We start from the raw sequence: 26,983 nt of genomic DNA, 5'->3' as shown, positions 1-26,983 counted from the left end.
TTTCCTACATTTTTGGAATGGTAATGTATATCCCGTGACATTATATTGTATATTGGAAGTATATTGTCTGCTTTTTTCATTTTAATTTCATAGGGGATTACAGTTAGGAGGCTGCCATGAATCTTTGAAGAGACTTTGAACTTTTAGCCATGTTGAGACTATTATAGACTATGGGGCCTTCTGAAGTTGGACTAAGTGCATTTTGCATTATTATATAGCTATAAGCATATGGGGGCCAGAAAGTAGAATGTGGTGATGAGAATGAAAATGGTCCCGTAAGCTCATAGGGACTGACACTATTGGGAGGTGTGGCCTTGTTCGAGTAGGTGTGGTGTTGTTGGAGGAAGTGTGTCACTGGGGGTGGGCTTTGAGGTCTCAGAAGCTCAAGCAAGAACTCATGTGTCTCAGTCTCCTGCTGCCTGTGGATCCAGATGGAGAACTCTCAGCTCCTTCTCCAGCATCATGTCTGTGTAGCCAGAGTTTCTTTCCAGCCTGGTCCCAAAGCTGATTAGCCCCAAATGAGCACACACAGACATATCAATTATAAACTGTTTGGCTGATGGTTCAGGCTTCTTACTGGCTAGCTCTCTCTTAATTATCAACCCATAGCTATTAATCTATGTATTTCTACATGGCCTTATCTTAACAGAGAATGCCAGGTGTGTCCTATCTTCCCCAAAGCTACATGGCGTCATCACCTTGCAGCTCCTCGCTGTGTCCTCTCCTCAGCATTCTCCTAGTCTTGTAGCCCTGCCTATACTTCTTGCCTGGCTACTGGTCAATCAGTGTTTTATTCATCAACCAATCAGAGAAACAAATACACCAAAGAACATCCCCCATCATGTCTATCTACAACCATGCTTTCTGCCATGATAACAATGGACTAAACCTCTGAACTGTAATCAAGCTACAAGTAAATGTTTTCCTTTACAAGAGTTGCTGTGGCCATGGTGCTTCTCCACAGCAATAAAACCCTAAGACACACACACTAACTTAGTTAAGGTTTCTATTACTGCAATGAAACACCATGATCAAAAAGCAAGTTGGGGAGGAAAAGGTTTATTTGGTTTACACTTCCTTGTTGCTGTTCATCATTGAAAGAAGTCAGCACAGGAACTCAAAGAGGGAAGGAACCTGGAGGCAGGAGCTGATACAGAGGCCATGGATGGGTGCTGCTTACTGACTTGCTCCTCATGGCTTGCTTAGTCTGTTTTTAAAAGAATCCGGGTCCACCACCCACCATGGCCTGGGCCCTCCCCCATCAATCACTAATTGAGAAAATGCCTTACGATTGGATCTTATGGAGGCATTTTCTCAATTTAGTTTCCTTCCTTTCAGATAACTCTAGTTTGTGTGTCAAGTTGACATCACTAGTGGGGGGGGAGGAGAAGAGGGAGGGAGGAGAGGGAGGAGGAGGAGGAGAGAGAGAGAGAGAGAGAGAGAGAGAGAGAGAGAGAGAGAGAGAGAGAGAGTTAGTTCATGGATACATGCTGGTGCCCATGGAGACCAGTGGTGTCATATCTCTCTAGAGCTAGACATGCAATGTGAGCCACCTGACATGGATGCTAGGAATACTTGTACCAATATTGCACCCTTCCTTTGGCATTATTTTATTACAAAAGCCATTATGGCAGTTCATAGAATCTGGTTCTGTTGTTTTTGTTTTTCCTTTAGAGAGAGATTACTCAGTATCACTCAGCATCAAGGGCACTTGTTCTTCCAGAGTACTTGGGTTCAATTCCCAGCACTGACATGATGGCTCACAACTGTCAGTAACTCCAGCTCCAGGGAATTCAACGTCCTCTTCTGGCCTCTTTAGGCACCAGACATGCAATATTATCTGTCTATCTGTCTGTCTGTCTGTCTGTCTGTCTGTCTGTCTGTCTGTCTATCTGTCTGTCTGTTCAGGCAAAACGCCTACACACATAAAATAAATGTTGTATTTCAGGGCACCATGTGCATATAGGACCTGCAAGGCCAGAAGAGGGGAAACTTGGAACTGAAGTTATAGACAGTTATGAGACACCATGTGGGTGCTGGGAATTGAACCAGGGTCTTTTGGAAGAGCAGCAAGTGCTTGTCATAGCTAAGCTATCTCTCAAGTCGCAGTCTGTTTTTCCTTATTCTGAACTTTTTTCACTGGCTCCCAGAAGTGTCTAATCCATCATCTCACCTGAAGTACTTCCCCCACCCCTTAACGTTTGTATACACGCAAGAGCTTCAGAGTTAATGGAATCTTGTTTATTGTCTTAATCAATAGGTTTGAATTTTAAGGATAATTTTAGGTTTACAAAAATTACAGAATTCTCATACACTTGTGCCTTTCCACCACCATACTGATTTTCTGTATCAGTGTAGTGCATGGATTCCAATTAGTTATCTGCTACTAATATCCTAGCATTACTTAAAACCCATAGTTGCCTGGGGGCAGTGGTGGTGCATGCCTTTAATCCCAGCACTTAGGCAGAGCCAGATGAATTTGTGAGTTCGAGCCCAGCCTGTTCTATAGAAGTTCCAGAACAGATAGGGCTATACAGAGAAAGCCGATTTTGAAAAACAAAAATAAATAATAAATCCCATAGCTATGACTCAGTGTGTTTTAAATTTAACTGATACTTAAGAACATAAAAGTTGCATGCAGTAACTAGGCACCTCGGCTCATGGTCCCATCTAGTCTGGTAGCAGAGGAGGGGAATTACTTCATCCCAGGAGTTTAAATACAGCCTGGGTAAAGGAGCAAGGGAGGAGGAGGGGGAAGTTGTACACATTCAAGTACTACCATGTAGTGTTTTATATATGTAACATATCATGTAATACTTAAGGCTTAACATATATACCTCCTCAAACATTTATTATTCCCATTCTTTTGCAGATGGTTCATACAAAAAAAATATAGTTCCATTTTCATTGTGAATTATGGTATTTTGAGTTTTTTTTTTTTTTTTTTCAAAAAAGGGTTTCTATGTATAATGTCTCTGGCTGTCCTGGAACTAGCTCTGTAGACCAGACTGGCCTTGAACTCACAGAGATCCACCTGCTCTGCCCCCCAAGTGCTAGAATGAAAGGCATGCACTACCACAGCCTGGCCTAATGCTTTAATCTTTTGATCTTATTTGCCCAACCCTTTATCACTTACAGCAAAAATGTTCAAGATTATTTCTTCTAGCTTTTCTTTTAAAAAATTTTATTTATATGTATATATGTGTTTCTACCACATGTTTACAGGTGCCCCTGGAGACAGGAAGAGGGTGATGCACTCCCTAGAGCTAGAGTTAAAGAAGGTTGTAAGCTGTCCCGGGATCTGAACTCTGGTCCTCTGGAAGAGCAGCAAGCACTCTTAAAGCACCACTGAACCACCTCTCCGGCCCCTCTTCTAGCTTTTCAACACATAAGAGTACTTTATCATTACCCCCAGAGTTCACTCTTGGTGGAACACATTGTATGGGTTGGGACAGCTGTATAATGACATGTATCTACCATTACTTTACCATCCAGAATAGCTTCACTGCCTCCACCAATCCAGATCTTGATGTTCTGAAAGACACCCACAGGTTCCAGCAGGGTCTTCAGGGGCGTCTTTCCCTATTCACCATTCTATTAAAGTTCTACTGTTTTATTTTATGTGTTTTATTTGTGTATATATCTGTGCATCATATAATCTGGTGCCTATGGAAGCTAAGAGAGGGTATTAGGCATCTGGAACTGGAGCTATAGATAGTTGTGAGTTGCCATTTGGGTGCTGGGAATCAAACCTGGTCCTTCTGGAAGAGCGCCTAAATGCGCTTCACCACTACCGTCTCCCTAGCCCCTCTGCTTTGCTTTTTGTCTACTCTGAGTTTAACTTTGCTGTGTTGTTCTGCTGTGTTGTTCCTCCACACCACAATGAATAAACCATGAATTAAATATTTCCTTCTTTAATTTCGGTGAGTTATTTTGTCACAGCAATGTGGAAAGTGACTAAACCAGCTTAATAGTTTTAGTGCTAAATAATATTTTGTATTCTTATGTATTTTAAAAATTAGTATGTGTGTGTGCATGCACATGCATGTGCCATGGAGTAAGTGTGGAGGTAAGAGGACATTCTTGGCAGTTCTCTTCTTCCACCATGTGTCTTGGGATCAAACTAGGTTTGGTGGCAAATACCTTTAGCTGCTGAGCCATCATCCCAGCCCATCACTGGTTTGTCTATTTATCTACTAACATCATCTTAGCTGCCTCCACAGTTTGGCAATTATGAATGCAGCCATTTATTTGGGTGCAGGCTGCTGCATAGACATGAAAGCTAAGAACTCATTTAAATAAGTGCCAACAAATGGAATGGTTAAATCACGTTGCAGGAATGTGCTTTAATTTTATAAGAAACTGCCAAACTGACTTCCATAGTGGCTCCTCAATTTTGTTCCACTAGCAATTAATGAAGAGTGTCTGCTGAACTCAGAGTCTTCATCAGCATGGGTGTCAGCAGTGCTCCCGACCTTAGTTCATTTTAGTAAATGTAATGTGGTATCCCATTGCTGTCGTAGCCTGTAATCTCTAATGGCACACTGAAGCAGACTTTATTTTTAACTTCAACCCAATAGGAGCTTATTTGTTTTACTCAAACAAAACGTCTCTATAAGGTTACACCTGACAAATAGAATTCTATAATGAGCCAGGCAGTGGTGGTGCATGCCTTTAATCCCAGCACTCAGGTGGCAAAGACAGGCAGATCTCTGAGTTCAAGGCCAGCCTGGTCTTGAGTTTCAGGACAGCCAGAGCTATACACAGAGAAACCCTGTCTCAAAAGACCGAAAAAAGGAGGTGGGCGAATAATTCTGTAATGGCTTTTAGTGTTTTTTGTTTTTCTGTAAATGCAGCCGTTTCTAGGGGTTTATGATTTTTCTATACTGGGTAACTGGCTTATCTTTTCTTACACAATTACTACTTTATCTAGTCACTTTGACACATGGTTAAAATTCCAGTACTGGGGAGTCTAAGGCAAGAAGATGGTCAGTTTGAGTTCACCTTAACTACACGAGACCCTCTTTCAAAGAGAGGGGTGGCCATCACATAACACGAGCCTAATTTAGTTGTTAGATCACTTATCTCATGTTTATAATTAGTTGCATATAATTTGATTTAGAATATTGATGCCAGGATAAAAGGTTTATAACATCCAGTCACTGTGTGATAATTGATGTCTTAGGGTTTTATAGAAGAACATCCTTTGCTCTTAACTGCTGAACCGCCTCTCCAGCCCCTCTAAGACATGGTTTATGGTGCTATGGGCTAAGCGCAGGATCTGTAGCACAGTCCTAGTGCTCTACCACTCACAGCCACTATCACTGTCACTATTACAACACAGCCCCACAAGAAGTATTCAGAAAGTTGGGTCTGGTTTACAGATTTTAGCACAAGTACTATCAGTTACCCAGTGTCTCATGCAACATTGGCTGATACGAAGAATAGGCTTGTCATCAAGGAATGCAAAATCTTCTACATAAATGTGCTGGAGATGGCTCAGCATAAGGAGTGCTTGGGGCTCGAGTATGAGGACTGGTGTCTGGATCTTAGTATGTGCACTGGGCAGGTCACAAATGCAGTGTGACCTTGTTCCAGGGGTTTTGATACCTTCTTTTGGCCTCTGTGGACACCACACTCGTACACAGACTCTCACAGACACATGTACTCAAACATACCAACGGAAATATTTTTAAAAGTCTTACTATACAAAGTATAACTGAATTTTCTGAAAGTTCTAGAACTGAGTGTGCATTAATCATTTATATGATTCAGTTGGCATCCTGTATTTCATCTGTCTTTTCAAGGTTTAATCATAGACTAGGAATGATTTGAAAATGTGCTCAGTTATACTTTATCGCATCTTTGCAGGTTTTAGTGAAGGGTTGAAGTATCACCTCATGTGCTGCCTCTGTCTTCAAGTTGTTAGGCCCTGGGGGTTAGGAACTTACTCAAAGATACTTTGTTGTCTACAGTTTTCAAACTTTATATTGTTAAAATTAGTCCCTCCCTTTTAACCCCCTCCTTTACTTCTATAAGCTTTCTTCCAAGTTACCCGTGATAATTTGTTCCTGTGACAGCATCTCATTATGTAGCTAGGCCAGATGGGCCTTGAACTTGTGATCTTCCTGTCTCTGTCTCCTGAGTACACAGATTACAGGTATTAGCCACCATACCTGGCAATCATTTGTGAAAGTTTTAACAAGGTCACAAGATACCAGAGGCAGGGACTTTTCAAACTCCATATACAACGTGTGAGAGAGTCCTTGTCCAGCAGGTAATGAGTGATTATGTCGCCACACCCCAGCTTACCTTTTCCTTGCACCACAGTGTGCCAACTGTAATGGTCTGGCACCTCCAGGAAGCAGACACTGCAGTTAGGAGGGCAAGAGAACTGTTACCAGGCTAGTTTGTAAAAGATCCAGAAGTCTAAGCTGGAGAAACCAAGCCACAATGTGGACTTGAAACATGAAGGCAAGTACAGGAAAGCCAAGTTGGGTATTGTATTAGTTACATTTTTGTTACTGGGATAAAACATTGTGACTCTCTCAGAGAACTTTTGACTTATGGTTTCAGAAGGCAGGATGGCATGGCATGCTGGCTGGCTGGAGCAGGAAGCTAGCTGATCACATCTTCATGCATAGACAAGATGGAGACAGCACAGGAAGTGTGGCAAGGCTGCAAAGCCTCAAAGCTCACCAAGCCTCAAAGCCACCCCTAGTGATGTACTTCCTCCTACAAGGTGCTCCTCCTAAAGAAAGGCTCCAGCACCAACTAGGGACCAAGTGCTCATACTTGAGCCTATGGGGACATTTCCCATTCAGACACCACAAGCAACAGGAGCTTTGAACTGAAAAGCACATCTGCCATTGTCTTGGAAACCCCAAAGGGAGGTCTAGCACCAGGTTGGCTTATGAGAGAAGGTTGCTCGCTGGAGGATCAGAAGGCTCCACCTGGGAAGCTTGGTCATTGTCCAGAGGCAGCTAATTCTAAAACAAAGGTGGAGCCTGAAGGACATCAGCTATTGTCATGCCTAGGGCCCAGGGACATAAACAAAAGTGAAATGTGTAATTCAACAATTCAAAACAGAACTGAAATAACCATTGGGACCTACAAACCAGTTTGCCTGGTTTATAAAAAATCTGCATATATGTATGTGTACCACATGCATGCCTGGTGGCCACAGAGGTCATGAAAAGACATCAGATCCACTGGAACTAAAGTTACAGATGGTTGTGAGCCACCATGTAAGGACTATGAATTGAACCCAGGTCCTCTGCAAAAGCAAACAAGTGTTCTTAACCCCTGAGCCATCACTCCAGCCCCCAAATCTTTTTTTTTTTAATAAAGCAATTAGTATAGGGAGATGGCTTCAGTGATATTACTTTGGTTTTTGACATATTATTATGATAGTTACAGTATTCATAACATGCTCAGTTGCAAGTGTTAAAGACATGCTATAAGCATGGCCTTAGTTAAGAAGATATAAAACAGATTTGGGCATGTTCTTGCTAGGATGAAAAGCTAATACACATTGGCATAAGAAACAAAGAAGTAAGCCAGGCTTTGGTGGTGCACGCCTTTAATCCCAGCACTCGGGATCTCTGTGAGTTCGAGACCAGCCTGGTCTCCAGAGTGAGTGCCAGGATAGGCTCCAAAGCTACACAGAGAAACCCTGTCTCGAACAACACACACACAAAACCAACTACACAGATAACATTATGATGTAACAAAAATCATGTGCACTAATGTTTCCAAGATGGTTTAAAATGGCAAAACCTTTCTAAAACAGACATATGCAGAATGTCGATATGAAATGTCATTAAGTGTGCCTTTAAGGTACATACAAGGAACTCCTGAAGCCAAGCAATAACTTGATAATCTCCCAAACCCACAGAAGTTCCATCTCATTATTTCAACTAGTAGGATCAATTCTTGCTACTACATGAATCATCTTTGAAAATCTCAAAACTAAACAATGATCTAAGTATTTGAATATGTGACTGTAAGAAATTGGGGAGGCAGCTCACCACTAAGGCTGAGGGAAGACTCAACTGGGTCCCAGGGACTCAAGACCAGCCTGGTGACTGGGTGACACCTAGTCTCAAAACACTGACACTAAATAAAGCAAGCGCCCAACCGAGGCTAGTGATGTTCTCCTCTCTGGAAACATCTGTGTATGAGGGGAGGCAAGAGAACAACCTTGGTATCATCTTTAGATGACACTACCTCTTTTAAGATAAGGTCTCTCAACTGACTCCAACTCACTAATTAAGCTAGGATGCCTGGCTAGCAGTGAGCCCCAGGGGTCCTCCTGTCTCTGCTTTCCTAATGTTGAGATTAAAGTGTGTCACAATGCCCAGCTTTCTTATGTGGGTTCCAGGGGTTGAACACAGGTCATTCTTGCAGTAGAGAAAGAGCCCACCACACTCCAACATGACCTCAGGTAAACTGCATCTTCAACCAACTCCCCTCGAGTATAGCCACAGCCTAACTTCCACCTAACTGTTGGATGACACAATTGGTTTGTAGCAGATGCTAGTCGGGTTTCCGTTTGGAAGAAATAAGTTGCTAGTGATCAGAGTAATTGTTGCATGCAGAAAACACTGCCAGTCAGTGCCCATGTTCTAGTCTAATTTCAGACATGATTTTCTTTGAATCCTGCTGGTGCAAAAAATCTGACTTGGTGTTGGCAGATTCAGCTGTTTAGTGACTGAGTTCTACAACAGTGGGTCTTAACCTGAAGAGATCAAATCACAACAGTTATTTGGGAAACAGTTATTTACACACAATTCATAACAGTAACAAAATTAGTTATGAAGTAGCAACAAAAGTAATTGTATGGTGGGGAGGTGGTCACCACAGCATGAAGAACTGTATTAAAGTGTTGCAGCATTAGGAAGGTTGAGAACCACAACTCTACAGAATCAAAGGTTTTCAAATGTTTCTTGTTGAATGGGATGTTGTGCTAGTGGCCTGAACTCACTTGGGATATATTCTGGGCTTTATTTTCTGTGTCATTGCTTTACAGTGGCTCTACTTCATAGAGATCTCCTCCCAAACTGGAAAATGTCCTGAGGATACAAGCAGCTTGAATTGGGCTCAAATCAGCTGGTGGAAATAATAATACGCCTCCACTATAGACATGACTTGACCACCTGACCCTGGTTCCATCCCATTTCTCCACTCCCCTGCAGTCAACCTGCCACACCACTGTACTTCCCTTCACCTTGTTCCTGCCCACCAGTCTCTATAATTCTGACCTTGGCTACTGCCTGGAACTCACATTTACAGTTTTCAAGTCATGACACCACTTTTTGCTAACAATTAATTTCTGTGTTTATCAAATACTGGCATTTACCTACAGTTTGTGTGTGTGGGGGGGTGGAAATCATACTTTTCACAATGTACAGTTCCCTTATGACATAAGCCTTTTTAAGATTGGTGTCTTCTTCTCAATTATTTGGCCAATGAGATAATCTGCTCGGCCAGTATCTGTTTACTGTGGATCAGATTTACGATTCACTGTTCTCTGAATGTATTGGGTTTAAAATACCTATCTTCTTATCTATGACTAACTCAGGGGAAGCAATCTGCCTCTGGGATAAGGTAATGATATGATACACACTTAAACAGGCAAAAATTAATAAATTAATGATTTAAGACCATATCTCTCAAATTCTCTGGGACAAGAAGGGAATGGTTTGGCTGACCTTTTAATTCTGCATGGTGGTCTGAATGTTTGTTCTAAACAGGTAGCACTTGAATTATTTCTTTCAAAAACACAGGATTAGGGCTAGAGAGATGGCTCAGAGGTTAAGAGCACTGACTGCTCTTCCAGAGGTCCTGAGTTCAATTCCCAGCAACCACATGGTAGCTCACAACCATCTGTAGTGAGATCTGGTGCCCTCTTCTCGTGTGCAGATATACATGGAATCAGAATGTTGTATACATAATAAATAAAATCTTTAAAAAAAAAAAAAAGACAGGATTAAAGCTACAAATATAGGGTATGAGAGATGGCTCAGTGGTTAAGGGCATTGGCTGTTCTTTCAGAGGTCTTGAGTTCAATTCCCAGCATGCATATAGAGCACAACTGTCTACAAGTGCAGTCTCATGGGATTGGACACACTCTTCTGGTGTGCAGACAAACATGCAGACAAAATACCCATATACATAAACAAATATTTAAAAAGAGGTACCAGTACAATCAATTCAAGACACATTTACTAAATGTTCGAAGTATTCTCTCTTATGGGATGGGATCACCAATACAATTGCAGTGGTCTGCCTATGAGCAGAGGACACAGGCTACATGACAGGTAGCAGGGAGGAAAGACAGGACAAGGATGACTAGCTTTACTACTTGAATGTTAACGTATCACCAGCTTCAGGTAGAAAAGTGGATGCTGGGGCTGGAGATGGCTCAGTTGTTAACAGCCTTTGCTGTTCTTGCAAAGGATGTGGATTCAGTTCCCAGTACCCATAGAGCAGCTCACAATGATTCAGAGGTTCAGAAACCCTCCTCTGCAGACAATACCCAAACATGGACACATACATATATGCAAAACATGCACAAGCATGCACACAACACTCATTCATACATAGGAAAAATAAACCTTAAAAAATAAAAGAAAAAAGAAAACCAGTTGCTGGGCCTTTGATCCAAGAACATTAGCAGTATATACTACAAGTCTTATGTTACTATGACTTTGCAACAAAGCTTGGTAGTGGCCAAGAGCAGCCTGGGAACTCTAGACAGGTACTAAACACCCATAAAGGCCAGGGAACTAGAGACACGGGAGATGTTTTAAGGCTAGATTCACTAAGACTTCATAAGAAATGTGAGAGAGGATTCAGTGAAGTGTCGAATTCTTTGGGTAGTCAGAACAGAAAACACTGCCATTAAATTACTACAGGAAAGATAGGAATTTGCTTTTATTGGAATAGGAGTAGAGATTCGAAGTCTTTTCATGTTGAGTTAAATATATGCAGGACATAGGCATCCATACTCAGGTTCTTGCCCAGTGACACATACTCATCTACAATGTCCTCAAAGGTGAGGTAGACATGACAAGGTACTTGCTAGCCTGGATTTTTACTCCTTTCCCTAAGGAGAGTTACTGGTGTACCTTACTAGATAAGGCACACAGGTTGTCCTATGTATGCGCCTTACATTAATCCAACAGTACTTACAAAACAAACAAACAAAAAACAACCAATCAAAGCATACTTCGAGGGCAAGGCAGAAATAAAACACTGCAGGCAGAAGTAGAGCACTGTGGTTCTGGTCTTAGCTACTTAAGTACACAACACTATCATCTGACCTTTCAACACAGTTGTGTTTTAATTGGACTGCATGTTGCCTTTATATGAATGCACCAAATGTCAAGGGAAGGACTTTAACAGACGCAAAACTAGTGGAGAAAAGGCAGACCTCCTACGGGAAGCAGAAACTACTTTAAGGACTGTGGAGACTGGCAAAGGAAAAGCAAGCTGCTGCACTATTTAACCATCTACTGAGCTAATGCCGAGGGCTGCAACAACAGTATGCTGATAGATGACTAAGGTGTTCTGTAGACAAGCAGGTCCCCTTCCTGCCTGGAGTGAGATGTAGCAACAGCCTTTATGCTCATTTCCTTCTCTCTCCTTGTAGCTTCAAGAATCACTCATTTCCACCCAGCAGTGGTGGTGCACGCCTTTAATCCCAGCACTTGTGAGGCAGAGACAGGTGGATCTCTGTGAGTTCGAGGCCAACCTGGTCTACAGAGTGTTCCAGAACAGCCTCCAAAGCTACAGAGAAACCCTGTTTTTTTCTGAAAAACAAACAAACAAACAACAAAAAAATCACTCAGCTGAGCAGTTGGTACACTCACAAAAACATCCAGGAATTTACATTGTACCCTTATTAACACCTTTAAGTTAAGCAATTCAAAGTGCCCAAAACCTCCCCTCCCCTGCCACTTGTGTGGTTTTTTTTTGTTTTTTTTTTTAACTTGGATTTTTCTCCTTCCCCCAAGACAGAGTCTCACTATGTAGCCCTGGCTGTCCTGGAATGATGTAGACTAAGCTTACCTCAAATTCTGAGAACCGCCTGTCTCTGCCTTATAAGTGCTGAGGTTAAAGGCATGCGACATCACCACCCAGTTTGCCCTGCCACTCTTTAGTAAGACTTAGTTTTGTTCCGTTTCAGGGGCTGAGGCTAGGCAGGAGACAGTGCTGAGCTACATTGCCAGCCCTTTTAAATTTTGGGGAGGAGGTCTTAGTAAATTCCCAGGCTCTCCTGAATTATAGGTGATAATCTTCCCAAGTATTTGCAGAGTAGCTGGGATTACAGGCACGGGTATAACACATGGCCAGGACTGGCTTCAATGAAACATATAGTACCCCCAACTACAGAGTAATGACCACCTATGAGTAAGCAACTTTAGTGATACCCTTCATGACATGCACTCATTCTGGAAATAGATGCTATTTGTTTCCATCATCTTTTAAACAATAGGTTTCATATACAAAAACCACTACACAAATTAAATTTTACATTATTGTAAATTAAAAGAGAACAACTCTAGTACTTATCCAATTTAGTATTCAAGTATACGGGGGTGGGGAGAGCAAATGACAACTGCTTTATTATTAAAAGTTACTCAGTTCCATAAAGCACACAAAGTAACCTATGTTCAACTAACAAAAGGTTGGTACATGTATTGAAAAATATATAACAAATTTGTCTGTCTTAACATTTACATTCTATTTAAAAAGTAGTTACATATTTTTGAAATTTGTATTTATAAAATATATATACCCACCCTATTCAAATTCTCAAGCATGAGCTTCCATTCCTAATCAAATGCACAATCTATATTGTGAACCAAACAAATTATGGCAGCAACAAAATGGACAAATTCAATTTGACCCAAACATGTACTTATTAGTTCTTGACTACTAGGTAATTAATTCCACTCAAAAAATTCTTTACTGTGTGCCTGGCAATTTGCATTTATCTGAATATGCTGTTATTATGAAGACACTTGCACCTTCGTGGCATTTGATAAAAATCTCAAAATGCCTTCAGAGTCCCCTTTCAGGCTTTAAGACAGTGGAGTTGGTCAGTCTTTCTGTAGACCAAAACTTATGACAAGTTATGTGTCACACAAAGTCCAGGAAGAGTTTTCAATATGCTTTATATGAGAAAACAACTTACATGATGGCAATTGCAGTCCTGAAAAGCCAGGCTGTGTGTGCCCAAAGACAGCAAGACCTGACTCTGCTTGCCTGTCAGCTCTTCAAAGGTGCAATGGAGATCCGAGGGATGGAGAGACTTGGGTCTACTCAGGCCTTCCTTTCACACAATCAAAGCAGAGCAGCACCACTTTATCGACAATCTTATAATCACTCAGAGACGAATAACCAAACATAAGTATTAAGAATAAATCAGAGAACTGAAATTACGACTATTAGTTCACTTACCAGATCATAGCACTGGCACAGAACCAAGTCTGAAACATTCTGATTCTATGTGCCTCTGAAGAGAGTTATACCTAAAGTCCTGCCTTTGAGTTCATGAATATTTTATGCTGAGAAAAAAAAAAAAAATCACCCACAAATAATCTCAGGAAAATAACACATTTAAATGTAAGAACTTAATTAACTTGAGAAATAGTAGACTCTGGAAAAGTCCCTATCTAGAAGGAAACAAGTAGAAACTGTCCATGTCACTAGTAAGAAATTCCACTACAGCTCTCGGCTTATTTCTGTTAATTACTCAATACTCAATACATTTAGCAACCTACTGATAAGATGAAGTTAGGTATAAAAAAACCCCATCTATTTTATAGAAAGTATTTTTTAATTTCTTAAAAAGTTTCAGATGTAATTTTAACAATCTTCCTCCTCTAGATTCCCTAACTTTAAACAAAAACAAAAACCTAACTTCTAAGTCAGAAAAGGAAACTGTGGAAGACATGGAGCATCTGTGAGAAGAGAGGGTGGGGAGGTGACAAAGGGAGGCTAAGACCTAAGGAGGATAACAACAAGGGTGGGAGCAGCTTCGAAGACCACAACCATGCGCCAAGGCATAAGAGCTCCTGGCGCAACAAACAACTGGAAGATGGCTGTCTGCTGGGCTCTGTGGCTGGTGTAAATGAAATGGCGCTCAGGGCTTCTCCAGGGCAGCTGCCACTGAGTGACACCTCAACCCGGCAGACTGTAATGAATCTTCAGGAAGGTACTTTTTGAAAACCTATTTACATGCATATACAATTAAACATAATTACAAATTTTAACCTTTCAACTAAGACATACAAAAAGAACTAATAAAAATGGAAAATATAAGCAGCAGTAACCATGAAAGCTGAGACCTAGTGACACTGAATTTTTTATTAAAAAACAAAAACAAAAAAATAAAACCTTTGAATACACAGTACCTCCTTTTCTACTCTACTTCTAGGAAGTTTTAACAAGTTTTAAATATCGAAATTCTCAAAAACATAGGCTTTTAAAAGAAGACTTCATTACCAGAAATAGCATATTTACACACCATTTTCTTGTCACTAATCATTTCCATATCTGTCAATTTATCTTTGATGGAACAAACCAGTCACTAGATATCGGTTTTAGAATCTCAAGAAGTTACTAGCCATAGTAGGTAATGATGTGTGTATTTGCATATATTCAAGATCAGAAGGAGAAAACAGTAAATCACTCTAGTTACTTCATACTTCATAACAGATTATCTGTATTCCAACTCAAAGAAACAAGGATTACCATCCTTCTCCAGTTGAACTGTTGACTCCATATAAGCTGTCATTCCTTTCTTGATTTCTCCGCTGGCTAAAAGGATAATTACACATTATACATTCTTTAGAAGTAAATATTAACTCCTAAAGAGAACAGCTACAGAATGTATCTTTATAAAATTTTAACACAATACTGAAAATAACCTTTCTCCATAAAACCCACAGCATTTGTCTGTATTTATAAGGAAGGGCACCAAATTCATAACTGCAAAAACAAGAAATTGCATATATCACATCTTTAAAAAATTGGCAAAACAGAATGGCCTAAAATAAATATGTAAGAGAAAGAGAAACAAACATAATGTGTTTGTGTAAGTGTAAAGCCTGGAAGTGTAAAACATAATGTTGCAGGCTAGTACTCAATGGCAGGAATGCAGAGAGGAGGGAATGAACTCAGCATATTTCATGTAAATTTCTTGTAATTCTATTTCAATAATATGTTACAGCAAAATATCTGTCTTACTGAAAGCCACAACTTGCCCTCAACTGAACAATGACCCAGATATACACCTTATGTCTTTTAATAATATCAGTAATTAAATATAAGCATAAAAGAATTTTCAATGACTCCTAAATTCAAGGGAGTAATGTTAATCTGATTATGAATTATTAACAGTTGATGTTCCTGTATCTTAGATATATTATTTTCTTCACTTGGAACCAAAAGTTAACTAAAATTACTTGGTTTTCTACTATTTCCCCCCATTTCATTTGAATCTATTTTATAGTATCTGTATATACAGAGGTAATATTAAAACACATATAAAAACAACGAAGCTATTCCTCTACACTACAGCACTGTGATGCCTGACCTGGTTTATCGATTCCTTTGGTGAATAAATGTCACAGGTCACTTCTTACGAAAGGATTTTAGAAAGAGGACTACACACTCAGAGAAGAGTCCCCCTGTGTCACCCCACCCCACCCTGAAAAAAGATCACGTTAATTAGTATTTTAGAGTAGTGACATAAAACACGGGAACACCTAATTTACAGCTGTAATTTCTATCAGAAGCAGTGAAAAACTAAGAATTTAAAGATTTTTTTATGTTAAATAGGCCAACTAATAAAACTAACAATGATCACTGTGAGAACTTGTGTATATCCCATCAAGACAGAAGAGAAATGCTTATAATATTTAAAAATGATCATTGCTACCTAGCAGTATAAACAGTGTCCACAATTTGGTGGCTGGCCATGGTTTTAATTTTTTTTTTCAAGTTATTTCTACAGCAGACATATTTTTGAAGTCTACCCACCCCTGAGTTCAGCAGTTATACTTTTAGAGTGTAAAATTATATGCCCTTAATTAACAACATGTACAAAGCTACAAAATGTCATCTACACAGAGATTAAAAACAATTTTTAAAATATTCTTTACCAATTATCAATTAGACGGTTTTATGGGGGTACATATATCAGACCTTTCAGCCAATTGGCTTTAATTTTTAAGCCCAAATTGATTAATATATATTCACTGCAGGATATTCAAAAAGAGTGCAACAGTAAGGCATTAGTAAAAATAACATTGTCATAAAAACAGATCTTGCATATGTGAAAAGGTAATTTATAAAATACATTAATTGCTTCTTAAAAAGACCTAGTTGTAGCATCATTAACTTACATGGTACATGGTACTTAGAATGGAACCTTTCCAACAACTGTTTTATAGATTAGATAAAGACAGACAGACAGACAGGTACAGACAAGATAGAAAAACTTCATCTAGCTATAAGCAAAATCTTTTCAACAAACAAGTTCTTCCAAGAAAACCTCTATGGTTGCGTGAGACAAATAAGCAAACATATCATTTTATAGTGTTCTTTTGCCAAAATCTTAAAATAAAAATGTCCACACTTTTTTGTTAAAACATTAAGCCTCTGTCAAAAATGTATTTCTCATTTTACGGTACAGGATTGAAGGACAAGATGATACAAGTAAAGAAAATTTACAAGAAAAAAACTTGACAAAAGTCTTTCAATTAAAGTATTATAACATTCAAACAACTTAAAATGTAACAAAAGAAACAAGATTACAAACAAAAATGTTTATGGATTTCCAAACATAAATAAATGAAATAGTGTTTAGGCAGTAGGGCTCATGCTGATGGCTAGCGGGAAGTAACAGAGTGTAATATACTTGGGAAAAAAATAACAGGCCCAAATGATGAGTGGCAGTAATTCAAGCATCACTGCCATATTTTTACTTCCAAAATAAAGCCTTGGTTAAACCATTCACACCCTATATTATTCACACCTTTACTTCAGAGATTGAGGACTATATACAACAAATGAATTGAGTTTCACCATAGGGATAACATATTGTACCTCTCTGCCAATGTTCCTTGAAAACTTTCCATGTCAAAACAATTTGACAGCAGATATAAACAATTAAATAAATACGCAATGATCTTTCTTACGGTCCTGTAAAGATGCATGTTATTTCATGCTGTTTGCCTTAGGATCACAGTGCATAGAATCCAAATATAAACAGTTGGGGTGACTTTCAATGTAATGTTGGATCCCTCACTGTCCTTATAATCCCACGATAGCCGATAAATTCATCTCATAGGCCCTATCATGCATTAATCACCGAGTGGCAGGAGTTAAGAAAACTCTTCCTGTTACAACGTCCATTGCCGGCAATGAACGTCCCCAAACCACTGAGGAAGTCACTGTTATTGCACAATACATGAGGACCTGGAACTTTTCCAAAAGCTTAAAAAAATAAAAATAAAAAATGGAATTATATTTGACATTTCCTGACACCTGCATTAATACTGTATGACTAATAAAAGCATGTCAGTTGCCTGGACTGAGCCAGCGATCAACATGCGCCCAGAATGCACACGAGTAAAAATGCAGTAAAAGGAAGTAGTCTTCATTGCCTATAGGTCACTTCCAGTCAAAGGTTAAAGTTCAAAGACTGAATGATCAAAGTGCTCATTTTCTCAGTAGGACTATCTTCTGCTACGAGGATGATAACAGTGGCATCAACAAGTATCATCTTTAAGAAAAGGAGAAAAAAGATAATTAAAAAGTTAAGCATGTGTAAGTAAGTAATCTACAAGTTAATCTCATGTAGAAATAATGGCAAGTAGCAAGAATATGGCTGATCTGAATTGCCTCTCTCAATTGTTACAGATAAAAATTTGTGTTCAGGCAAACACAACCTTTATTCTTTCAAGGAAATGAGACTTTGCAAAAACTTTAAAATATAAGATTAGTATATTATTTCAATTTAAAACAAGAAATTGATATGATAAAGTAGCACATATTTAGAACATATCGTAAGAGAGTTTGTCCATAAGCAATACGTAAGCAGACATGCCATTTTACACAAAATAATATATCATGTTTTAGTTCTGAGGTAACTCTCTAACAATGATACAAGTTTCAAATCAATCAGTAGACATTTAATGCTGTTAATGTCCCTTGAGAACATGTGCAAGGTCATTTAAAACCCTAGAGAATTATTCTATAATCCCTTCTGGTGGCCTCAGCATATTATATTTAGATAGTACATAATTGTAGGATCCATGACTTCACAAAACTTATTTAATAAAAAATGTATCCAAGGAATTTGAGGACTAGTTACTTTAAGAAAGAAGCTTCAGACTAGTGACAACTAAGAGCTGTGAAAGCCTGTAAAGGAAAAACTCAAAGCACTGACCAAATGTTTCACAAATAATTCCATGTCAAGGCTGATGTAGTACTAATACAATTTCCACTGATAAAGACCAAATCATGTCCATTATTCTAGGGGAATTCAATTATAGATTATATACATGGTCAAATAAACTGGATTTTAAAAATAAATCATGGTTTGGTGATAGAGGTCAGTGACATAGTATTTTCCTAATCCTGGGCAATTTAATTTCATAATCAACGATATAACAATTTAATATTAATTTAAAAAAAAAACACATATACAGCCCTAGGCTCAATTCCCAGCACCAGCAATAGACAAAGAGCTTAGGATACATGCAAGAAAATCTATCAAAACAAGACAAAGCAGGCTTGTCTTGGCCAGAGATATGGCCCAGAGGTTAAGTGCTCTTGTAGAGGATCATAGTTCTATCCACAGCACCCACAGTGGGTAGCTGATAACTTATGTAATTTGAGCTCCAGGGGACTAGGTGCCCTTTTCTGACCTTTGAGAACATGAACAACAACAACAACACACACACACACACACACACACACACACACACACACACACACACACACCAAAATATGACAATTTTTTGAGACAGGGCTCATACAGTGCAAGTGGGTTTCAACTTTGCTGAATAGCCAGGGCTGGCTTTGAAATCATCTTCTTGCCTCCAGATTTTAAGTGCTAAGATTAAAGACATGTGCTAACTGGCATGACTAAACCTTCCAATGAAAAAGACATATTGAAGACAACAGCAAATGAATAATTTATATCTTTTATGTTTCATATCAAAGTACCTATTTCTGTGGATGTGGAAGAAGATATACTTGTTGTGAATGTAAACCAAACAGAAATAAGAAGTTTCTCAAGTAGGTAATGTTTTAGTTTTGTGCACATGTGTGTGTGTTCGAATTTTGGGTCATTTTGTTTTTTCTTAATGTGTGTGGCAGGGTTGGATTTTTATGTGTATAGTGTGGGGTATGTTTTTGTTTGGTTGCCGGGGGTTCCTTAGATGGGCTCTTACTAACTGTTCAGACTGGCCTTAAGCTTACAATCTGCCCACACTGGCCTCTGAAGTAGATGGGATTATAGGAATGCCAGCTCAATAAAGTATTTTACTGAGATAAACACCACAGCTCACCAGCCTTAAATCTCTAAGCTACAGTGTGGTGAATTCTACCTAATATGCCACAGTATTGAGACAAAATTTAAAATGAAGCGGACGACAATACATACAGCAAGAAAGTGACTAAATTCAATCAGGCATGATATTTAGTAAAGTAAAAACAAGTTTGTATCTCTAAAGACATACCATATGTTTTACATGACAGCATAAATTTACCTTTATTAATGGTTGTTCGTTCTGGAAAGTTCTCAGCATAGTAGGCTTCTGTAAAATGTGCTACTAAAATGGTTCTGAAATCCCTAAAGCTATTCTCTATATCCCAATCTCCATCTTGGATCAAATGTTCAAATAATTTAGGTCTGATATGGTGCTACCTGCCATCTTAGCTTTGTGGAAATGAAATAAGTTCTTAAGTTAGAATTGAATAATCTCTAATAGCAGGACTCTCAGGGATTTAAAAGGTTGTAATTCCTCAATAAATATACATAATGAAGTCTGCAAATAAACTGGTATAAACATGGGTATGAGTCAAAACTGTAACCCTGCTGTCTCATAACTAAGAGGCAAAACCAAACAAACAAAAAACCTTCAAGGAATATAGTTTTCTAGTTCTGTGCAAAGATTATTTATAGATATCAAGGTGGACACACACACAGGAACAATGGGGTAAAGCTTATTTTGGGTCAAGACAAATACACAACTATAAAAGGTTACCTCTCAGCTAAAATACCTGTTGGCAATGTAATACCTTCAAAAAAAAAATCTCATAGTGGTTTCAGTCCTCTCTGAACTACCAAAACCTCTACTGGAAATCACATTCTCCAATATAACATACAAACTGCTGGTTCCAGAGTTCACACCCACCACAGTTGATTTCACTGAGTTATGGAATTGTGAGAACTAGAGAAGGGTCATTGCATTTCCCCCACCTCCATAAATATCACTAAGGACACAAGACTAAAAGAAAACCACAGCAAAACAGACAAAATATTTAATCTTTATCACCTAAGAATTCAGAGAATTAGTTTTCCTTTGACAAATGGAGTCAAGAAAGATTTTAGAGCAGGTAACAGAACTGTCACACAAGGAGAGACAGGGGACTGCTAAACCATTCAAGTTCTACATTCAGGGATTTAGTTACTTTGTAGCATTAAAAGGTAAAACAAGGGCTGTTGAGATGGAGGTTAAGAGCACTGGCTGTTTTTCCAGAGGTCCTGAGTTCAATTTCCAGCAACTGTTATGGTGAACCACCATAAACAATGGGATCTGATGCCCTCTTCTGGAATAAAGTTTTACATGGAGATAGAGCACTCATGTCCATAAAATAAATAAATCATTAAAAAAAAATGTAAAACGAATTTTTAAAAAGTTCACAATTAGTGTAAATTTGGTACCTATGGACAAAGGCTATAAAGGAAGAAAAAGGTGTTTATATTTTTGAGGCATATGAACTGGAGATATAGAAGATCTGCCTCCACCTCCAGAAGGCTGGATGACACATGTGTGCCACCACTCCCAGCACTTATGTAATGCTGCAGATGGACCTCAGGGCTTCTCACATGTTAGGCAAGCATTCTACTGACTGAGCTACATCCTTGGCCCAAAGAGTTCAACACTACTAATCTAAGACAACTTTACATGCATCCCCAGCCTCTTAACATCTTAATTCCACAGGAATGCTCCCAGCTGGACAGAACTAGAATATAGCCCATGGTTCTAAAGAAAAGATTCCTCAATTTCTTCCCATATTAGAGTCATCCATTTTTTTAAAGATTTATATATTATGTATACAGTGTTCTGTCTGCTGTATGCCTTCAGGCCAGAAGAGGGCAGCAGATCTCATTACAGAGGGTTGTGAGCCACCGTGTGGTTTCTGGGAACTGAACTCAGGACCTTCAGAAGAGCAGCCAGTGCTCATAAACACTGAACTAACTTCAGCTCTTCATCCATTTGTTAACTATGCTATCTAAATACTATACTGTCACATTCATTGCCTGTAAACCTATGTTTCTGATGTTAACACTTAAGTGTGAACTTAACCTAATGTTTAACTAAACACATCACTGTATGAGTACTTCAACAGTCAAGGGTCTGTTACTCCCCTCTGGAAAAATACTGCCTATGAGAGATCAATATTTTAATACTGATTTCAGTAAACAAGTCCTATTATTAATGGATTCTGGTTGCCTACTTCATTGTAGTTCTTTTATTGTAATATTTTTAGTACAAAATGATACTTTGTAACTTTGCCATGTATAATTTTTTGAGCGGGTCTGGTTGACAATAAAAGACTCTGGGGTCTATTGGTGCAGTCATGAGTATAAAGCAGCTCTAGCTGCCTGCACAGATCTGCACAAAATCAAGCCAGTGACCGTTCTGCTCATAAGCTCCCACCTGACTGAGAAACTACTGACAACTGACATCTTGTATGGGAGAGAATCTGTTCAATTAGTAGTGTGGCACCTGGTAGGTCCACTATGCTCCAGCAGCTGGCCTTACCCATGAGGATATGGGTGTCCCAAAATGGACTCAGTGCGTATGCTTAAGGGGGGGGGGGCGCATGAGGTTGGGAGGGGGTAGACCGAGAGATGGGAGTGAACTTGGTAGGAGTTAGTGGGAGGAGTGGGATGTGAATGTGATAAAAATACATTGTATGAAATTCTCAAAGAAAATTTTATTAAAAAAGAATGAAAAACAAGTATGGGTTCTAAATCATTTATCCATCTGTTCAAAAATATAAATCTATATAAGGAAGATTACGCATCTGAATCATGGCAAATTCCCAAACCCATTTGCATGCTCAAGTGAATCATCTATTTCACAAACCTATTTTGATTACGCTTTCAATTTCTGGCCCTAATTGTCTCAGCTCAATTTATTTTTCAGAGCAGAGTAACCCCTGCATTAACTAGCAACATGATATGCTTACATCCAATGCAGATACAACCTAACTAGAAGCAAAGCGTTCTGGAAAGTGGTTCTAATTTCAAGTAACAATACCAACATGACTTCTTATATTCCAAAATTCTACCTAATCTGATAACCGTTTATATTTTAATAAGCCATTGTGTACCAAAGAACCTCAAAAGCAATCAATACAAGGTATGAGGTATAAAAATAGAGTAGCAGTAACCTAAGAGGAACCTAAATTTAAAGAGATTCTAAATAATAATGTAGACAAGCGAAGACCTAACTCTGTTATCTGGTAGTTCAACTTTGGCCTGCCTGCTGAGTGCACCCCTCCCCTTTATAACACCAGGAGATTGAATGATTTCAGACTTGTAATTTTCCACTATTAGGGTCTTCCCCTGACTCTAAGAGGCCCCTTTTAGAGTGCCAACTTGCCACTTTGAAAATCAGTATGGAGACTCCTCAAGAAAATGGGAATCAGTCTACCACAAGATCCAGCAATTCCATTTCTAGGCATATACCCAAAAGAAGCATATTCATATAACAAGGACATCTGTTCAACCATTTTCCTAGCAGCACTATTTGTAATAACCAGAAACTGGAAGCAGCCTAGATGCCCCTCGACCGAAGAATGGATAGAGAAAATGTGGTACATTTACACAATGGAGTACTACTCAGCACAAAAAAAAAAAACCAAAACAACAACAACAACAACAAAAATGGAATCTTGAAATTTGCAGGAAAATGGATGAACTCAAAGAAACCATTCTGAGCGAGGTAACCCAATCACAAAAAGACAAACATAATATGTACTCACTCATATGTAGATTTTAGACATAAAGTGAAGGATTACCAGCCTACAATCCACACTGCCGGTAAACAAGGAGGACCCTAAAAGAGACAAACACTGTCCCATAGAGAAGGGGGAAAGGGTCATAATCCCCTGAGCAAAGGGGATTATGGGAAGAGGGGGGAGGGAGCTAAAAGAATGAGAAGGGAAGAAGAGGACGCATGCAAAGGTCATAAGGGAGCAGAAAGGTTGAGTCGGGTGTAGATTAGAAGAAAGGATATGTGATAGGTAGGGTTTTAGTTGGGGGGGTAAGGGAGGAAGGGAGGGAGAAGAGAACTGGGATTGTCATGTAAAACAATCTTGTTTCTAATTCAAATAAAAAATGATAAAAAAAAGAAAAAAGAAATATTTCAGGAAAAAAAAAAGAAGCCCCTTTTAGAGCACACATCATTATCTCAACCAAACCTCTCTAGGCTATCTGCTTTCATTGCATCTATACAGCACACTCTGACACATGCATGCTGTTCATGCTACACAGGATGGCTGTGGAGCTGGATATCTACAACATAATTCCACTTAGTCCCTCAAAATTGAAATGCTAAGTGGAGTGTTTGTATGTGTGTGTGTGTGTGTGTGTGGAGAGAGAGAGAGAGAGAGAGAGAGAGAGAGAGAGAGAGAGAGAGATCTATAAATTAGATTAAAAAAAATAACAATGGGGAGAAAGAGTTTATCCAATTCCTGATTGTAAGTGTGCACGTGTGTGTGCAAGCATGCATGTATGTGCTGAACACAGGCCTCACACATATTAAGCATATACCTGATTGAGGTACATCCCACTCTTGGCCCTGAATCTGGATCTGTCCTTACAATCCTTTGAGAATTAGGTAACACTAGGTCCTGCCTCATTTTTGTCAACTTGACACAAGCTAGAGTCATTTGAGAAGAGAGAACCTCAATTAAGAAAATGTCTCCATAAGATTGCCTTGTGGGGATTTCTTTGGTTAATATTGACCACTGAACAGGTTGTCCTGGATGTGTAAAAGAAGGCAGGCTAAGTAAGCCATGAGGAGCAAGCCAGTAATCAGTGTTCCTCTATGGCTTCTGCTTCAGTTCTTGCCTTGAGTTCCTAGCCCGACTTCCCTCAGTGACAGACTATGACCTGTGTGTAAAACTGTATGTAAAGTCCTCTCTTCCCCAAGCTGCTTTTGGTCATGGTATTTTATCACAGCAATAGGAACCCTAAGGCAGCTAAGAAATAACTCTGAAGGCCATGACAGTACGCCCCTACAATTGCAGCAAAGGTGAGGAGGGGCAATTTCTTGAGCTCAGGATTCAAGATTAGTCTGAAAAACTCAGTAAGTCTCCATCTCAGAGATAAGGAGAAAAATAAAAGCCATCTGCAAGAATACGTATTTCTTGAACCAGATATGGTGGCACAAACCTTCAATCCTAGCACTTAGGAGGCAACAGAACTAGTTCTTCACAATGAATTTCAGGCCAGCAGGACTACGCAGTCAGAAGAAAGGAAGGATGGGAGGAAGGGAGACAGGCAAAGAGCAGAACACTGATGCACACTTCCTGACAGCATGATCAGTGAGGCGCTTCTGGAATTGAACCTACTAAATAGGCAAAAGATAAACTGACACCTGAAAAGTCCCAACAAAGCTAATGGGGTACACTTTTTGAAAATGAGTATGATTATCTCTCTGATAAGACAATGCAAACTCAATATGAGCTGTTAGTTTAAGCTGCCTAAAACTGCACAAAGGAAAGATTACTGTGGTCCAACTGTTAAAAGATTTTAGCTTCTTTTTTAGTTTTTAAAAGATTTATTTATGAATTTTATGTATACGGGTACTTTATCTGCACACCAGAAGACGGCACCAGACTGCCGTGAGCTGCCATGTGGGTGCTGGGAATTGAATCCAGAACCTTCAGAAGAACACTCAGTGCTTTAACCACTGAGCCATCTCTTTAGCCCAAGATTTTAGCTTCTTATAAATGATGAAAAATCCAAACAAGATGTTCTGCAGCTTCCTAGTGGGATAACACAATACCTGTTCTCCTATCTCAATTAACAGCAAACACTGCCCCTTTGTCAAGAGTACATATAAAACTTATATATGCAGTAAATTTGTATCAAAGGAGAATGGTACATAAAGATTATTCAGGTGTTCAGGGTTCGTTTGGAGAAAGAAAACATTAAAAAATAAAAAGAACCACTGTAAATCAACAAATCAAAGCAACTTTAAAAAGAATTACATGTAATTGAAAACAACAGATCAGTGGGTAAAAGTGCACATCAGTGGGTAAAAGTGACCTCCACATACAAGCCACGGCATACTCACAGAATAAGTACATGAACTTATAATGTATGTGACTGCATACGTAAGACCTGTATGAGTCCAAAATCTCATCTTGGGTGCCAGTGGGAGTTGAAAAAGTCTCATCCCTACCTAGTGAGGAACCATCAGTTTTTTAAGATGTGGCTCCTGAAGTTACCTATGTTATAGTACAGCAATTCTCAACATGTGTGTGGGTTGTGACCCTTGGAGAGTGGAGCAACCTTTTCACAGGGGTTGCCTAAAACCATTGGAAAACAGTTATTTACATTATGATTCATAACAGTAGCACAATTACAGCTATGAAGTAGCAGCAAAATAATTGAATAGTTGGGGGTCAGCACAACACAAGGAAGTGTATTAAAGGGTCAAAGCATTGGGAAGGTTGAGAAGCACTGCTCTAGTAGGTAGTCCTACATTCTGCACATCCTGCGTCACTACGTGGATGCACTAGATTTAAAAGAACAAAGAGATGCAAGAGAACACATAAAGTTGGGAGGAGAAAAAGTGGGGGAGGAGGGAAATAGTGGGAAAGAGTGGGAATGGATATGAACAAAACACATTATTCTCCTGTGTGACATCCTAAAAAGAACACCACAAAGGAAAACAATTGTAACCATGTGACATGCATCAGCAGAACATGGAAAGCTGTACTACCGTTTACTATCTTATCATCTGCATTACACTCATGTTGTAACTTGCTAGTTCAGAATTATGAGTTTCAAAACTCCTAAATTTGTAATACTGTTTTGTGCATTTTTACCTGTGCTATTATTTAAAGTCATTAATTCTTTTGAGTCAGGGTTGGGGTTCAGAATCAAACTCAGGACTGACTGCACACATATCAGCTGCGGGCTCTACCACTGAACTACATTCCCAGTCAATGGCTTATTCTTAAATAAGTTCATAAATTGCCTTTGCTTTTAATGTTTTACATTTTCATAGAGATAAGTATTTCATTTCTTCTTCTTTTCTACCTTGAGACGGAATCTTATTCTGCAGCCAAGGCTTGCCTCAAACTCAGTACATCCCCCTGACTTGGATTTGTAAATATGGGGATTACAGTCATGTGCCAAACCTGGATCTATTATGCCTTCTAATTTTAAGAAAATCCTCCCTTCTTACGTAATGGTGTTTTTAGAAAGTATTTTAAAATACTTAGCCAGGCGTTGATGGCGCACGTCTTTAATCCCAGCATTTGTGAGGCAGAGGGATCTCTGTGAGGCCAGCCTGGTCTCCAGAGCGAGTGCCAGGATAGAGGATAGACTCCAAAGCTACACAGAGAAACCCTGTCTTGAAAAGCAAAAAAAAAAAAAACAAAAAAAAAAAAAACAAAAAACAAAAAAATACTTAGTCCACAG

At 39.1% G+C, this 26,983-nt stretch overlaps 1 protein-coding gene across 3 annotated transcripts in view; it reads right to left on the bottom strand.

Annotated features, from left to right (window-relative positions):
- Nucleotides 1-12,606: 12,606 nt before the first annotated feature.
- The window catches only part of Ube2w (ubiquitin conjugating enzyme E2 W), a 57,887-nt gene continuing 43,510 nt past the window's right edge, over nucleotides 12,607-26,983 (bottom strand). For 2 of the 3 annotated variants that reach the window (XM_035440001.1, XM_035440002.1), the window contains one exon: nucleotides 12,607-14,832. In XM_035440001.1, coding sequence (XP_035295892.1) covers nucleotides 14,732-14,832 — 101 coding nt within the window. In that variant the 3' untranslated portion in view covers nucleotides 12,607-14,731. Of the gene's footprint in view, nucleotides 17,804-26,983 lie in introns of all 3 variants that reach the window. The other variant, XM_027398805.2, reaches the window with a different exon arrangement.

Source organism: Cricetulus griseus, chromosome 2, assembly GCF_003668045.3.
Source record: "Cricetulus griseus strain 17A/GY chromosome 2, alternate assembly CriGri-PICRH-1.0, whole genome shotgun sequence".
NCBI lineage: Eukaryota > Metazoa > Chordata > Mammalia > Rodentia > Cricetidae > Cricetulus > Cricetulus griseus.
This window is presented reverse-complemented; position numbering and strand designations above follow the sequence as displayed.